The 17,871-nt window shown below is 44.9% G+C and overlaps 1 protein-coding gene across 1 annotated transcript in view; it reads right to left on the bottom strand.

The window, feature by feature from the left end:
* LOC135919695 (short-chain dehydrogenase/reductase family 9C member 7-like) overlaps nt 1–17,871 on the bottom strand; it is a 30,691-nt gene that overhangs the window by 7,828 nt on the left and 4,992 nt on the right. The window contains exons 2-4 of the mRNA XM_065453544.2: nt 15,995–16,133; nt 6,880–7,175; nt 2,381–2,587 (exon numbers count right to left, since the gene is read on the bottom strand). Coding sequence (XP_065309616.1) covers nt 2,381–2,587; nt 6,880–7,084 — 412 coding nt within the window. The 5' untranslated portion in view covers nt 7,085–7,175; nt 15,995–16,133. The remainder of the gene's footprint in view (nt 1–2,380; nt 2,588–6,879; nt 7,176–15,994; nt 16,134–17,871) is intronic.

Below are 17,871 nucleotides of genomic sequence, written 5' to 3'. Positions count from 1 at the left end.
TTCTTCCGTCGTACATATATATATATATATGCAAGAATTACCAGCTACAGAGAGAAGCTTAATTTAAATAGTTCCTTTCTTTAATTTTTGCCTTGACGCCGTGGCCTCCGTCGAGGAAGCACATATGACGTCCTAAAGAATATTTACATTCAGTCTCTTTGATCGCGTTCTGTCCAGCGTAAATACTTTTTTCCGCACGTTACTCATAGCGCACGAAATCCAACAATGTGTGCCGCGTGAATACGCACCCGGACGCCGCGACACCAACGTTCCCAAAAGCTACTGTTGTGATTAGCTTCGCTCATCGGTTGTATCGGCACGCGCCTGTTCATCGTGTATGGGCTGCGATGGGTACGCTGAACACGCAGGTCGCAGTCAGCTGAAACCGACGCCAAAACAGGCATGCTTGCCACTTCCAGACAGTTGCCGAGTCATGCAGCGAGTGCAGTCGCTTACCACCGGTGTCGCTACACGCGAGTTTGTACTAGAGTGCCTCGATGCCCTCCTCACCCGCCGCTCCGCACAGAGTGGAGACAACCGTGGCATCTATTAAGGCGATGTGCACGGAAATGGCGGATGCACACGAGCGCCGGCAACGCCTCCCTACGGCGTCCGTCATTCGCGTGCCAAACGCCGTAGCGGACGCCGCGGTTGCCTCTACTCTGTACAGAGTGGCGGGAGGGGAGATCAAGGTACCCTAGTTTGTACGGCAGCGGCGGTGAAAGCAGACGCCGTGGAGCCGTAACGTGGCCTGTGTGGGAGTTTTCACTAACAGCAGACAGTCATGAGTGCGCTCAAGCACAACAGCCATCCTTGATTCCTCAAACGCACCCCTAATACTCCTAGCGAGCAAATATATCCCTATAGTGATGAGCCAGCAAACACACCCCTATAGTACTACACCCGAAGAGTGCGAGAACTCAATGACAGAACTTCGCTGTCTTTGACGTACCGGTTGTTAGATTGGCACATTTATGCGAGGGATTTTTTAGGGATGGCTGCTGCTTCTTTGGCTGTAGAAGGATAAATTATCATTTCGTCCCTTGGTATGCGTCAAAATTTACTCGCCGAGTACCTACGGCCGGTGACAACTAAAGAAGTAGTGTGTCCAATGGACATCACTTTCCATAAGGCTCTTATTGGAACCTATTATAGCGCCGCGGTACACCAGAAGGAAACAAAATAATTTTGACATTGCTTGTGTATCATTTGATGTTTGTTTCTGGTGACCTCGTCCATAACGCCGCTACTTGATCTGTACCACTTTCAAGATCAAATACGATCTGGATGGACGCGTCAAACAACTATGATCGCCAATTTTTTTGACATCGTGGTGGAATTGAACTTCTTTCCGACATATATTTCCTTCCGTAACTATGTTTTTGAGCGCGCAAGCAAGAACGGTGGACACAGTGCGGCTGTTTGAGCGGAACCCGTACTCAATTCTTAGGTTGTCATCCATTACAGCGTAACCACGTAAAAAAAAGGAAGAAAAAGAAGCGAAGTTTTGTCTTACTTTTCAGAGCGCCGTAACAATGTGTCTAAAGAAGTGGGATAATGATGCATGGACATTTTGAATTGCTACGAAGCTCGCTGATGTCAACAAAAGTGTGTTCCGCATCAGAAATATGACTTTTAATGCTTGCACACAGGGTACGGCGGTTGAGAGAAGAATTGGTGTGCGTTTGGCGTGTATTTATTTCGCTTCAAGTGGGGAAGTGAGAGGTCGTTACGCGGAGTCACAACTTCGACAACGTTTCAGAAATATTAGTGAGTGCTTGTCATGTGAAAATACGGCCGGTGACGTTTTTTAAAACATTAAGGCAGGGCATTCATTGAATGATATGGGCACTTTCTCGTTTTACTTTTTTTCTTTAGGGCAGGTAAGGTATATCTATTTGCAGGTAAATGTCTAAATATCCAGCCGTCTTAGCGCAAGAATCGTTCAAACGAGTGAGTAGGCGAGTGTTAGTGTAAAAGCACTAAGGTGCAACGTGACTTTCAAAACACTCTGTGGATTTGTAGAGCAATAAAAAAACGGCACCTGGCTTTTGTATCCTACAGGTCACATCGTAGAATAGGAGAAACTGAAAGAGAGAACCTTGCTCACTAATGGCTGAAGGAAATAGTGCCTCTTCCTTTCCCCAGTCGTTCACTTTCTCTAGCTTAAGATGTATTGTTTAACGTTTTCAGTTCCCCTTACGGAAACTGAACGTGTAGCAACAAGACCAAGCCAGTGTTCTCAAGATATGCAATCCTGTACTGGTGGCAATGCAAACGTCTCCATAGGCGAGCCACATTTAGTCGCACGCGGAGCTTCGAAGTACGGCCCAGTATCCGAAAGCTCGCGAACCCTATGCGATAGCGGTAAAGTACGCACCTCTGGAACCCAGCCCTTGCTGAACTCTTTCGAATGCGGCCTCAACTTGCTCGGCTTTGGTGATGTCCAGCTGAAGCACGGTCACATTTCGCAGTTTGCCGAGGGCCTTGGCACCCTCGCTCTGGGAATCGAGGCATCCGGCGAATACCAGGAAGCCGTCTCGGCTCAGTCGAGTAGCGAGTGCGTATCCAAATCCGGTGTCACAACCTGGAAGACAATTTCGTCAATTCAAAACAATCGTTTATCTAAACGTTAAGTTTCAGCTTACTTTAAATAGGCATTTGAATGAACGTTTAATGCAGAAATTATCTACTGAGGAGACCACTGAACGCCACTGGAATAAAGCTATGTATAGATACTGTTGGGAGCACCGACCGCCGCATTCCGATGGGGGCGAAATTCCAGAAACGATCGTATATTTTGATGCAGGTGCACCTTAAAGAACCTCCAAGATGTCAAATTTCACCCCGACTCCTCCATAACGGCGGGCCACATAACCAAATGTTGGATTTATGACGTCTGTAAACGCCATCTCAAAGCATACATACCCGATATGGTAAAGGGGGGGGGGGGGTGTAACTCGCCGAGATAAACTCTGTGGTATGCTGTCTGTTATGCGACCACAACCTTACCCAAATGGAAATTTTAATACGAGAAGAGCACTTAACCCCCTTTCTCCTGCGCACTTCAAGGGCATCAATGGACGTAAAATCTGCCGTTCTCATGCAACATCGCACGGGCGGAATCGCAAGCTAATCTGAAATCGCCCAAAATCGGTTTCCTGCCGTTTTCTGTGTTCTCGTGTTTGACTTCACTGTGCATTTGTCACCAATATGACACCACCTCAAAAGAGACGTCACGCATCTTATAAATTGTACAATGTATAGAGCCGCCTGGAATACAGTATACTGCTTCTGTTGTGTCTGCTCGCCTCACCGTTGCGGCCGGACGAGCGCATGATAAATGAAATTCAATTTATGTGCCTTTCTCGCCAATTGAAGCTGCCCTATACTTATGTAAGCTAGCACAGGCTATGACACTGCGGAAGTGGCACTTGCCCAATTTCTCTAACCATTGTGTTTTCATTTATTCGACTACTTATGGAACTGTACCTGTCTCCAGATCGTCCCCGATGTGAACCAACAATACATTGTCCATTGCGCATGGGCTCTTTATTATCCAACGCTCACTCATTCTTCATAGGAATGATTGACTGCGTCGGCTGAAATGCCTGTGGTTGCGAAGCAAGACAGTTCAGAACATCTTCCATACTTCTATCCCCTCTCGACCCCCTTTTTTCCACCGCTCTTTGAAGATGAAATTAGAGCAGCAACGTGTTCCCGCGTCAATAACTTTTTTGTTGCATTTTCCTCGAATACTCTGAGTTCCTAAAATCCTGCTTGTAATAATTGTGCATTTCCTAATATGGCGCCCATTGTGATTTAGCCTAATGGTGTTTCTAAATATGCTGACAATGTTAAACTTTTTCTAAATCCTTAAAGAGTACCGAATCTCATTCATCAGCAATTTTCTCTGCCTAGCCTGACTTGTACTTTTGTGCAAGCTGAAAAGCTTGCCTCTACATAGCTCTAAACTAGCTAGACGGAAGAGGTTTTTCCAGTGATAAATATCTTGGGACTGTTGTTCCACACATTTCACAGCTGCAGAAGGCCTCAAAAGCGCTGCTGTGAATGCTGCAGTAAAGCGGGCTGAACGATCGTCTGTGTCACACCGCTCACGTTTCGAATGCGTTGGTGACTGCAGTGCCAACTCAATGTCTTCTTCTCTCCTCCTCTTACCCTCTTTCATAACTTAAGATCTTGATTTTAGCCATCTCGATACGCGTACCTTCCCATCCCTTTAAGTCGTACGAGCGGCATCTTGTATGTCCCTCTGTAAACATGTATGACGGAAAAGGACACTGTCCTGAAAAGAATTATGGCGTTGCAGACGGTGGAGTCGTTATAATGACGCCAAAAACTGGCCACTGTTTTTGCTTCACCGATGCAAATAACTACCTCATGTCGGTAGGCACTCCTCACATTTCATAGCGGCGCACTAAAAAAAAAAAGTTCGTCCAGGCAAGCAGGCCGTCAAGCAGGCAGGCGGGGCGGATGCCCTGCTCAGGGTCACCGCACGTGAAAACACGCGTGATTTCCGTTTAGCGGCAGCTGAGTGGTACTTTCCTCCCTTGCCAACTATCCTTTATCCCGTACGCAACAAAGAGATGTGGGACGATGACTTCCGCGACGGACCTCCCGAGGTCCTCCGAGCTGTGATACAACGGGCTCGAAACATCGCCGGAATCATCTTAGGGACCCTAGACTGAGGGTTCCTCCCACACTGCTCTCGCCATTCAAATATTATTAATAAAGATGTTTTACTTTCTTTGTGTTGGCTGCGATTGTGCATGCTGTGTAATCACACTATTGACCGACGGTAGCTCGCTGGCGTTTTTGCTCGCGTGCTTCCGTAAGCACTCATCAGTGTGTAAACAATACTGCAGTAGTAACTGTAGCATCTTTCCTTCGCCCAATCACAATAATTTCAAGAACCTGCTCGCAGCTTTACATGGCTTCTACTGCTGGTTCAAGAACTCAAGATAAAAGATAACAAATAAAATGCGCACAGGAAAGACTGTGCAGCAGTGCATTCGTGGGTCAGGGCCAGAATTCACAAAAAAAAAACGTTCTGATGCTAGCAATGTCGCTAGGAATACTTGCCAGCCACTCGCAATGTTGGGCGTATTATTATATAGAAGGTCTCCAGCCAATGGCAAAACAACTCGTACGAATGAAAAGCTTTGTGAATTCGGATCCGAAATAAAATAATAATATAATGGTTTGAGACGTATTTGACGAGTGCCACAGGCAATTCTTGTTTCGCACGAGCACAGTGAAGTTAGAACAGGCACGTTTACGCAAGCATATTGACCAACAGGACGTCAAAGCATCGCAGGCCTTGACTAAAAGGAAATAACTTATCCACTGCATAAATCTCTAGGAGTCCCTGAAAGCAAGGTTGCGTTGAGATAATACAGCGGGTGCTTCGCTTACAGCGTTTGTTGATTTGTTTGTTGTTTCGTTCTTTTACTTGGGAGAGTGGCTTATATATTCAAAGAACACTGCACGTGAGCTCCTCACAGCTCTTCTTCAGGACGGGGTTAGGCGTTCTCACTTTTCGTTCTGCGCGTTTATAATTGCACTTTCTCCACAACTTCATCTCACCTGACGTTCCCCTCGCAGGCACAATTGCGCCGCTGTCTCTGCCATTTGTTCTATTTTTCCGTTTGATCTACGAATGGCATCAAAGCCAATTAAGCTGTCATTATTGAGCAGAAAACGTGTCATCATTGTAAGAAAATAAATGAAATGATTGATTCATTCGTTGATGCTTCTTTATAAAGAAAATGAAGGCACTGTTGCTTAAAAAAACACAGTGCTTGGGCCTTGTACGTTTGTTTGTTTGTCAGCTTGCTTATTTATTTATTTGCGTATATAATTTTTTGAACAGTGATCCTTTATTCTTTGAGGCAGTATTATTCATCTTACGATGCCTAGGAAAACGGGAGACTTCATTTCGAATAAATAAATGTGTGGACCCTGGCACAGTGGTCGTTTTTTTTTTTGGCAATGCATGGAGGTATGCTGCCCGTTAAAATTGTAGAAAAAGGAGACTTCCCTTGTTAACAAATGCTCGCTTGTAACATATGGGATCGTTAAGAAAAACTCACTGTAACATATGGTACCGGGTTCATGACTGCGTCTGCATATATTAGCTTCTTTCAAAAAGACTTAATTTCTCAGTCTTGAGAAGTTATATTTCAGATGCCTTTCGCATTGTTGTATGGGGGGAGGTCGTAATAGCTATCGTGACCCGAAGGTGACAGAAGTGCCCGCTGAAAAAGAGAATGTAAGCAAATTAGGTCTTCACTTTTGTGCACTTGTCCGATTTTATTAACAGGAGATGTGTTGGAGAGACAGGAGATGTGTTGGATCATATGTCGGTTTGCTGTGAAACAGCTTAGCAGTCATTCAGGACAGTGACAGTCTTCACGCACGGCTTATCTGTTTGGGGCACGAGAGTATGTCGCGTTCAACTCATAAAGTCAATAATCAGGACAAAACGCCAACGAGAAGACATGAGATTTCGTACTGAACCATCCCATGTACTTCTGCAAAAAATAACTGCAGCAAGTAGTCTGTCACAACTCATCTTCCTTCTGTAATATGAAGTAAGAACATTCGGTTAAATTGGTATCGCACCTTTCACTGCATCTAACGCACTCATAACTATGATTGATTAGCAGGGACCGAAAAACATAAGTGTGCAGCCTGGTGCCAGCATTTCCACGGCGCACTTATTGGAAGCACGCCAACTTCACTCCTAGATTGCGACAAACCCCATAGCGGAATTGTACACACCGGGCCACGGTTGATACCTTCAAGTCACCATTCTTTCTGTGAACCTCTTTGGGTCAATAAACCATCACCACTCACCTGTGATCAGAACAGCTTTACCGTCGCAGGACAGATGCTTGACAAAGATAGCCTTCCATACGAAGCCGGATAAGCAGTAAGACGCGAACAGGATGATCCCTAGAGATCCTGCAAGGCTCCCAAGTTCGTGAAGCAGCGGCACACGATCCCACAGGTCCCAGAAGAGCAACGTGAACACGGCGAAGAGTATCCACGAAGTTCGCATGGCTGCCAGGTACCTATACCGCAAGCAACGGCGCACAGGTAGGGAGGGAGGCGGCTTCCACAAGGAAAAAATGTGACTCCGTTTACAAGGGCTGCGTTAAGGAAAGAAGACGCGACGATCGAAGAATAAAAATGAAAGGACGGAAAAAGGTAAACCAAGAATGCTGCTGCCGGAGCCGATCAGAATGCCAACGACTTCTCTGAAAGGACCAGCCGCCGATGGTTGCGACAATATCCTATAATTGATTGCGGGAAAATTCTTGCGTAATAGCGGCCGACTAGATTTTGTAGTGCCGTACCCAGCCCACGTTCGGGCCGAATGAGATGAAGTTGAGTAGAAAGGCGTCCCGAAGGTACGTGTAAATGCTATATTCGCGACATTGAAGAGCTGCCAAGTATTCGTGGATACATTATCGCGTTGCGAAACCCGAACCAACAAAACAATGGCTCCGTTTTCCTTATCCCTGCTTGCGTAGATATCGTTTGCTCTCAGTGTGAAATGAAGGGTGAAAACAAACTTCCTGCACTGACGAAAGAAGCTGAATCTTTCACCCGAGGAAGACGCTTTATAGGATCAGGCACTTAAACTGATTGGGCATGCTGTGACCGGCGACTTAAGTTGTACACGATTATCCTTCAGAGTTTCTTGAATGTGGATCGCGCTGCGTGACATTTGCAGTTTTCTGTCACCTCATATTATCCATTTGTAGATACATGATGATGATGATGACTATGTTGGTCATAATTCTCATGCCTGTCATTAAAAGGCCAATTAGATCGGCTGCTGGAGAGGTGTCTTTCTACGTTGTTTATCTTGTTTTGAGCTTCGTTTTCAGCTATGATTTCGGTCGAGCAGTATGATTAGCAGCCAAATTTTTGATTTTTCAAAGTTAATGAATTAACACGTAAAGCATCTCGCATAAGCTTCTTCAACCTCTACGAAATCCACATTGTTTCTTCAAAATTTGTAACTTAACCAATCCATTGGATCCTCAGCCCTTGATGACCATACATTTTTGCTCCTTTGGTGTTCATTTCGCTCCGGCACATTTGTCCTGCGTTTGTGCTTGTGCTCAGGGAAGGTCTAGATATGTAAATATGACTGTAAGAACAAGTCTAAAACACTTAATTACGTGCGTCAAATCACTGAGGTCGGACATCGATAGCTGATGCATTATATTGAAACGGGAAATATCGAAAGTAATTTCTTGCCCTTGCGTATTCGCATACGTGACAGGCGAATTCAATCGACCTTCTTTTTTTATATTTTCGCTGTAGAACTGTTTGTCAGCAATACTACATCAACCGTCCTTTATTTAAGCGATGCCTTCCGATTAGAAAATAGAGGCTTTTTTTTTCATAGTCGCGAAGGAAAAAAAAATTACCTTCATCTCTAACTTATACAACAAGAACTGGTCCACCCATGGGAAGGAAGGGGGGAAGGAGGGCGGGGTCTACGATCTCCTTGTATTAGTTTTCCTTGTTCGCAATATGTCCTTGCAGCGTGCGGAGAACAACATCAAGGACTGTTAGTATTCAAAGCAAGAAACGTTCCCGCTGACAGCAACGTGGAGAACCACGAGATGCTTAAGTAATGAGGAAACTTCAGTTCAGGCCTTTCCCTCTTGAAACATATGCGAAGAGCAGGAATGATCCTGCATAAGTTGTTTAACTTGCACACGGTGAAATGTTGAAATTATGCGCTGTTGGTCAACCGCTTAAGCTATTGCGTAGACATTTGTGGTAGCTTTGAGGGAAAAGCAAGTTCTAGTTTTCTCCTGCAGTGCTAGAATGATTGAAAGCACAACAAACGGAACACAAGAACAACCTACCCCCGTATTCAGAAATGCATCTTGAAGCCCACTCTTGACTTGATATAAAGGATGCCTGGTGCGAATGCGCCCAAGGCACTCGTTGCGTTTCCTTTGATGCGTTCATGACAGGCGTCGTTCAAATCAAGTCAAGCGAGGGATTCAAGTTAAGATGCATTGATGAATACTAGGGCTAGAGTGCTTCCAGCAACTTGTTTCCGACAACTTGCTTCCACCAACGATACAGGATGGGCAAGGTAATCATTAAACGAGGATGACGGAAGCAGAAGGCCAACCCGTATATACGATCTAACGCGTCGCACGACGCCCACACTACGCGTGGGTTCTTAAGGGCAACAGCTGTATTAGGGCGCACATGGCCTCCGAGATCGAGCGCAATCATGGAATTCCTTCCTGCAAAAACAGGCGGGCTAGAAGAGGTAACGCGCGCGCGCGACTCCCCTCTACTGAGGCCAAGGTCGCGTACATGACCTCCGAGATCTGAGCACTCCTGCTTCTCGTGTCCTACACGGAGGGCGCTTCATGTCACTGCGTAGCCGTGTATTCATTCGCGCGCGCTGAAGTTCTTCCTGCACCATTCTTTTTGCTCGCGCTACCTTAACTCTACGTCCTTTATGCTTACCGCTACTATATCTAAATTCCTTGTGCGCACTGCATTACAACACTTTCACCTATGTGAAATAATAATAAAAGTATTATTTGGCGACCAGAATGCAGGATGAGCATTTTTCTTCACGCGACAAGAAAACAACATGGTGGCTCGGTTGCGTGCAAATGTTTACCTTAGAATAATAATGTAGCGATTACTGCCGTATATTCAGCAACAACAACAAAAGAAGAAAACACGCAAGGAGGGTAGTGGTGAGAGTGGCTATTACTTCTCTCTTCATTCAATTGTCTCATGTGCGCTATTCCTTCCCGGGCCTTTACATGCCACCTGCTATACAACACTATACCTGTCGAGTGAAAGCACAAGGAAGAAGCATGGTGAATGCCGAAGATGAAAATTCAAGACGGTGAACAAAACGAGAACAAGAGAAAAGCAGGAGGCAACGTTTCGACACGCAGACTTGTCTTTTCCAAGGCCTTGGAAGACAGAAGTCCACTTGTCGAAACATTGGCTCCTGCTTTCATGTTGTTCTCGCTTTGCCCATCGTATAGCTATCGTTGTCTCTACTCCGCACTTTCTGTAAAAAGAAACACATTATCACGAGAAGCGCTCCTTTCAAGTAAACACGTACATCTCAAGCACAATTTTTTTTTACTCACGAAAGAAGAACAACCAATACGTTAACAATAGTGCGCATTTAATAACATGCCCGTGTGTCGTAACAAACACAAAAATATAAACACTTTCGCCAACTGTACGAATTACAGGTACCTTTAGGATCCACTTTGATTTTAAAGCTTGATCCACATGTATATTCCTCTGACGGAATTTCTATTATAATCTTTTTATGCATCGCTGGCTTTATGAATAAATCTTAAACAAACGCAGCGTTTTGCAAAATAGAGGTTTAAAACACAACACAAAGCTTTTACTGTTATTACTATTGATTTTCTTGTATATGGGGCTGGTACAGTAAAGCAATATGCTCAATTTAACGAATTATCCACGTGTAAAGCTTCAGTATTTCGATGTTTCTTTCTTCCCTCTAGGTTATAATTAAATATACTCGACTTTCAATTCGATAATGAGTGCCTGTTTGCCGTTGAAAATTATCGTTTTAACTAGAGCAATTATCATGTATGGCATTTTTCCTTCCGGTATGCCCATACCAAACGTGCACTGTGTAAATCATAAGGAGATTCAATGTGACGCATCTTCGACGCTCACTGTGTTCGCTTGTTGGTTGCGGACGTAACAGGTATTAGGCAAAGGCACCTACGCTTTCTTACGAGTTCATTTGCTTCTTATCGGTGTCAGCAGAGAAACCCGGATTACTCAGACTCGTTCTGCAAAGATTGAGGGCGATTTGCCAAAGCGTCCTACTGCCAAAGTCCTACCTTGAAGGTCAAGCACTCCAATAAACTCAGTCAGGGACGGAAGACCCGAACTTCTACCAGCCTGTTCTATTGACACTGCACGGTAAATGCCAAACGCGTAGCGATACTCATCGCTGCCTTGATTGTTGCGACATTCATTTCAGCCTATATCTGCAGTGGGTACTTGTTGTAACGGAGGTTGTTCGTAATCTGCAATTTGCAAAGACCATGTAGAGGCCAATTTCAGCTCTTGATAAAGGAGAGGCCACATTTCTCCGCTTGACTCGCAGATGTCGAAATGCCTGCAACAAATTATTTTAGACGTGGTCTGTGTGTTCAATTCAATTCAATTCCATAAGAATGGAAGAACGCCCAAACCGAAAAGTCAAAACTATTCTACTTCACAGGGATTTCGGGATCCCTGAACAAGGCACACAGCAATAGATAATCTTCAGAGCCAGACAGAATAGACGATGAAAAAACACTTGAAAGAATTAAGTTGGTATTTGCACATGCATTTTATTTGTACTGTATATACTTTAAAAGTGACACAACTAGGAAACGAGACAAAATAGAAAAGCTTAAACAACACACGCGTATATATATATATATATATATATATATATATATATATATATATGTCTCTTTGAGTCCTATTATTTTGACTATTTTCAGTCCCTTATGACATCACTGTGACATGTGAACCAGGTTTTGGTAAGAAGTGCTATATAGAAAGGGAATCGAAAAATTACATATTCAAATGAGGACATTTTAGTGCTTTTATACTGTCAGAAGCACAAGTGTCATTTACCTCATCGTAGTTCAACGCAATTTTACAATATAATGCACTTCAAGCATCGGGACTTGAAGTTTCATTGATATTTCGACTGCTTCTGAAAGTTGCGCAGATGAATGATACGCTACTGCTGAACCTTCGACGCGGGTATCTTCCCATGTTTAGTCCACACAAACTTGCACTCTGGACTACGTTATTCCTCGATTTTCATTCCTAGCAAATGCTTCAGAGCTGACCAGAGATACTCGCTCACAAATACAGGTGTGCTGGATGCACAACCCAAATCAGACGTCGAAATGCAAGTCGTCTTAGCCTTAAGCGGAAAAGCGTCAAGTTTTCCTGGGTTCTTCAATTGAACTGCAATGTTTCTGCAGCTCCGACAATTTCGTTCTTTTACTCTGCGCATAATTTCAACGTCGTCTAGTGTCAGAGGTTCCTTCGCACACGCTTCTATTTGGCACACAACTTGTTTCACATTCACATTTTCTTCCTCACCAACTCCTTTATATCAATATTGGACTTTCGAGAATACTTCTCGATAGCTGCCATTAACCTAAGCTCCAGTTCCTCAAGCGCGCGTTTCATGCTTGTACAGTCCATCATCGAAGTTTAATTTGTCTTCTTGCCAGAATACTTGTGCCCTCCTCTTTAGTAATAAACGACTCTATAAATCATTTGAACACTCAGCCTTATAGTTAACCTTTAATTACACCTCAAGCTGTTTGCAGCCCTGATGAAGCTGCGGACCCCTTAGCCAATAGGAAGGCCAAATGTCTCCCGAGATCTGTTCATCCATGCAACGCCGTCTTCAAAGTGCCATAATAACTCGCGGTATACAACGTACATACGCAAGATCCTAGCATGTGGCATATTGTTGTAACATGTCACACACCAAGCAAAAAAGAAAGCTACATTTCTCCCAATGATTACACAGGTACGCCCGGAACAATATTCCGTAGTGCAAGGATATATTACCTGGGTATGCCTCGTACCTTAGGCACTGCTGCAAGTGACTTTTGAGATGGAGACTTAAGAGTTAGGTGAAGTGTTTCTGTGCCAAAACTGTCCGAACAGGAGTAAATGCATAAATATCCATGACGTCACGCAGACGTACAGGCGTTCATGCAATTCAAACAAAGCTTGGCTTTCGGTTCCTCCAACTCCAACCAGTCTTTTATTTCCTTTTTTTTCTGTAAGGTGCGTGCAAACAGGTTTTCCTAGGTACACTTTATAAGTGATAACTGATTCGGCGCCGCTTCTTGCTGCCTCTTTAATTCACGAGACATTGGCAGTAGGTGACTACAGAGGTCGTTACTGTCGGCAAGCAAAGTAATCAATTCTCGGGGCGACTGGCCGACGCACTCTTCCCACTCAGTCAGAGAGGTCCGCGTACACAACAAGGCCGTCGCAAGCACCACTATTGTGAAACTTAAAGGGTACACGCCCAGCCTCTTAGCCTGGCAGGCACTTGGCATAGCGTCTTGCACATGGCCATTTCCGGCACTTAATTTCGCTCTCTCTAAGCAAGTTTGCTTTTACAAGGGTGCCCCGCTGAAACTTCCTATTGTTTCGCGTTTCTGGACATGGGCCAAAAACATGGTGTCGAAAGAACGGCGGCAAGTGGGACGCTGCCTCTTGTGCGTGTGCCTTTATGTGGGTGGTTTTTTTGTTTGTTTGTTTGTTTTGTGGTTTGTGTGTGTGTACGTGCGTACTTGTGTGTGCTTACGAGTGGGTGCGTATGTGTGTGTGCGTGTTGCTTTTACATGCCTGTAGTGTAATAATGTTTGCTTCCCCAAGTTAAGAAAGAAACGAACATTGTTGTGGCGGGTCTGTCGCGACGCAAAATATGCAAGAAGGAGTCATTAAACTATGGTCGTCTGTGTTTTACACGTGACCAACAAACAGCAGCTAGTGCCAAGAGGGCATTATATGCAAATTCTACGCGTCTAGCTCTGACGGCGCCCGAGAGCGGGACGTTCTTTGTTTCTTTTTGTTTTACGATTCGCACGACAAAAACAGTTCATACTGTACTTCGCTATAGTGTTTTTTGTATTAGTTATTTCACTTAAGCGACAAACATTAGCGTTTTCCTTCATCCCTCTTGCGACTTTGCGGGTTAGCTATACATTCCAATACCACGTTCTTCTTGACGTTACACTCTTAAGTAAAATTTGCACCGTTTTGGGTCGTATCCTGCCACACAACAATAATCGTCATCTGTCCTGTCCACATTTTCTTTATTTATCGCTGTGAGCCCGGTACTGCCCCGTCACGAATGGGATGCGAGTTATCAGCATGACAGAGCATTCTCGACAGGAAAATAGAGGGCGCGGCGCCAACGCAAGCAATGTAGCTGAGATTAATGTTCTGCGGCAAATATACATTCCAAAGGGTGTACACCTGTCTAAGAGTGCACACTCTAAAACAAAATTACGCCCTTTGGGTCGTATCTTGTGACACGACGATAAACATCATCCGTCTTGACCGCATTTCCTATCTTTAACGCTGCGAGCCCCGTACTTCCTAGTAACGAATAGCATGCGCGTTCTCAGCATGACATAGCATTCTCGATCGGAATGTAGCGGGCGCTGCGTTTTCAAGAAAGGAAACGCAAGCAAGGCAGATGATGATTATCGTTGTGCTGCAGATATACACCCCAAAGGGTGTATATCTTAGAGTGTAGATAAACGTGAAATTGATAACCTTTTTACACCTTTCGGACGCTCTGCATCGCAAACTAATGTGAACCCTTACGGATGCATAAGGGCGTACATACGGTCGCTTCGGGGCAATTAGACACTCTATTAGACAGGCCTTGCATCTTTTATTGACATTTGGCACTGACCCCACCGAGAGCTAGCTTTTGCCGCCGCAGCCGTACGAACTCCGATACCTGTCTTTCAACGTGGAGACGTGAGAACCAAAAATTACGTACTGCTAGCTTAAGAAAAGAAAGAAAGAAAAGAAAATAATGCATGGAAAGAATTAGTTCTCTATTCGAGCGAGGTATACGCAAGGTATTTTCTGTAATCGTTGATAATTACGTTGCACTGCAAAAGTTTGGGACTCCGACGCAGGTTGCGTTGCTGGATGGCTACGAGCAGGATAACAAGCACGCCGCAGTAGGCTGACCTAATCAGCATGAACATGGCTGCAAAACTCTCTTTAACAGCGTGACTCTAGTTAAAAAAAAGGAAATCGATCAGGGTGGTCCTTCTACTGGTAAGAATAATAAAGCACCGATCAGTGAGTGCGATTTGAACTCACGGGTTCAGACTAATCACCGTTGTAGCACGCGGATTAAGCGTTACTATCGATATTGACGCTATGTACATCCATGCAACGTGTAAACTAGCGTGCTTCACAAACCTAAGGTACTTTTGACATACATTCCACGCAGCTTATGCTCTAGTTTTTCTCCAAACATTGCCTTCTGTGTCAGCGTCGCAAAGAAATAGCGTAAACGACGCTTTAATAAGGAAGTAAAACAACAGACGTCCCTCTACTTATCGCGTGTCTTGGGAAGAACTTAGCGAATGCATGGCGCCGGCGAGTGCAAGCATTCCAGTAAACGCAAAGCGTGTGCGGTATCCGTCATCACTTGTAATATTTGAACACTGAGAGGGAGCATCGATGCCTTTATTCAAAGTGCGAAGCGCGAAAACGCTATGAACATGAAATGCGACAACATCGGAGTGTTCAAAGCCACCTGTATATATGAACGTGATGCTCAGAGAGAGATAGACAGAGAGAGAGAGAGAAACAGAAGAGAGGAAAGGCAGGGAGGTCAACCAGATGCAAGTCCGGTTTGCTACCCTGCATTGGGGGACGTGGTATAGGGGCGAAGAGAGAGAGAGAGAGAGCACAGTTTTGCACACATTTGAAGGTTCGCGCCGAGCCTACACAGAAAACCGAGTCTGAGGAAACCACCAACTGTTGCCTTGTGCAAAGTCGTTAGACACATGTGTGTTTGATCTTGGATTGTAGCGCGAAGTGAACACGGACACAGAAAGGAGCAGACAGGACGAGCGCTGGTCCTGTCTGCTCCTTTCTGTGTCCGTGTTCACTTCGCGCTACAATCCAAGTTCGTGTCACCGTACCAACTCGCCCAACTTTCCATCCTTTTGCATGTGTGTTTGTTTCTATGTCAATGTAATGTAAACACGCAAGCGATGTGAACACAGTGAGCCTAAAACTGATATATTGGTCGCGGTGGCCGTAAGGGTCAACATTTAGTTATTGCGGTGGTCAGCCGGTGCCGTAAAACTGAAACGCATGGACAGGCAACCAAACTTACATTTTTTTTATGACACGAGAGCTTCGTGGTGACTTCTGAGGAGAACGAGAAGGGAGCGCTACTGGTGATTAGAGCCTGGTAAAATCTGCCCTGTCTTGAAGGCGGCGCCACCGCGCAGAGTTCACACATGGATGTGCATCTGAAATGCGCAGACAGGGGGAAAATACGTTATCTCCAGAATAAGAACAAAACGAATTAGCCACACGAAAGTACACATCGCTGGGTGAATTAAATCGGAGGCTTAATTCCCTGACCCGGAACCGTAGATGAAAGATAAAAAGCACAAAGCCCTTTCAGAAAAGCCCCCAAATCGCCTCGTCCCACCCCCCTCCCTCGCTCCACACTCACGCACACAACTCGCAAGCTGGCATAATGTGCGCGCACACACAAATACAGGCAAACTCAAGATGTAAAGCACGCACTTAGAGATGCACGCATTCACACGCCTCTAAAACACATGCACGCGAAAGGATGCATGCATATATACACGTATACACACACACACATACACACGAAGAAAACACACACACGCACGCACACACACAGAGATGAGAGCGCTCACACACAAAGACACGCACGCATGCACACATGCACAAACACAACTAGGAGAGACAAGGGATGAAAAGAAAATATATGCTGACGAAATAAATGAAGGCCGGCCGGCGTCAGTCAACACCCTCTAGAGAACTTGAGACTTCCTTGCTGTACCCTCTCCCCTTGAACCACGTCATGCAAAAGAGGCCCACATAGAAATTCCGTGCAGCGTGCTACGAAGCTACGAGCGGTGCAGCTGTGTTGAAAATGAGACGCGGAAGACAGACTGGGAGACCCCGGTGATAACAATTCGATTAGTTCCGGGAACCCTGCCACTCCTTGGATAGCTTCGGGGTTAGAAAAGTCCAGGCATGCTGCGACATGCTTCCGAGCGCACTTTTTTTGCCGGACATGAACCGTGTTTTTTTGCCGGACATGAACCATTCATTGTAGCGGAATGTGTATTACGTTCATGCCAGGATATGCCTAATAAGTGTTGCGTGCGCAATTGCTGGAGCAATTACGAATCGGGGACAAAAAATGGTTGGTTCATGTTTCCGCAATATCAATGGCAGAATATTGGGTGGTAATGTTAAGGCGAAATTCAGAGAAGCTGGAATTCTGTGGAATAAGGCAGCCGTTTCTTTGTGTATATAGTTGCACGAGTGCTTTGTGTCTGCATTGCTAAACTCATTTGAGGTGCTGTACATATGTGGACTGCGGCACTGTATTTAACAATGCCTAGAAAGCGAAATTCTTCGGTTAGAGCCTAATCTAGGCTGCAATAAATACATGTGTCCTGAATGTAAAGAAAGGCACACCAGTGAAGTTGTCATGAGATATGTGTTATGGTGCAGAGCTAACATTTTGTTGAAGAACTTTTGTGGTCCCACGAAGGGCAAACTCTTTGAGGCCGGCGATAAATCAAGGCAAGGGCGCCACTCTGAAGAAGAAGACAGGAGTGTGACTTTTCAATAGAAGCCGTGCTCCCTGTCATCATTTACCCGAAATTCGTTCTCAATCCTAAGGTTGAACCATTTCGTTTTTTACGGACGGGATTTTTAATAATGCAGCGCGTAAATAGCTTTGCATAAATAAATTAATCTTGGAACACCTTCTGTTCTCTGCGGGCCATCTGCTCAAGTATGCTTAAAAAAAATTACCGACGATTACGTTACTTCCTAATGCGAAATTTGAGCGCAGCAAATAAGCTGTTTCACCTTTTCGATAGATTGAGGCAAAGAAATCGAGCAACACATGTATGCGCTATCACAGAATTTTTTTTTTTTCACACGTATTCCTTTAACAAAGACTCCACTAACAGTTCTTGACAGTCATGAAGG

Source organism: Dermacentor albipictus, chromosome 10 (genome assembly GCF_038994185.2).
Source record: "Dermacentor albipictus isolate Rhodes 1998 colony chromosome 10, USDA_Dalb.pri_finalv2, whole genome shotgun sequence".
In the NCBI taxonomy this organism is placed as follows: domain Eukaryota; kingdom Metazoa; phylum Arthropoda; class Arachnida; order Ixodida; family Ixodidae; genus Dermacentor; species Dermacentor albipictus.
Note: the sequence above shows the minus strand (reverse complement) of the source record. Positions and strands in the feature narration are given on the sequence as shown.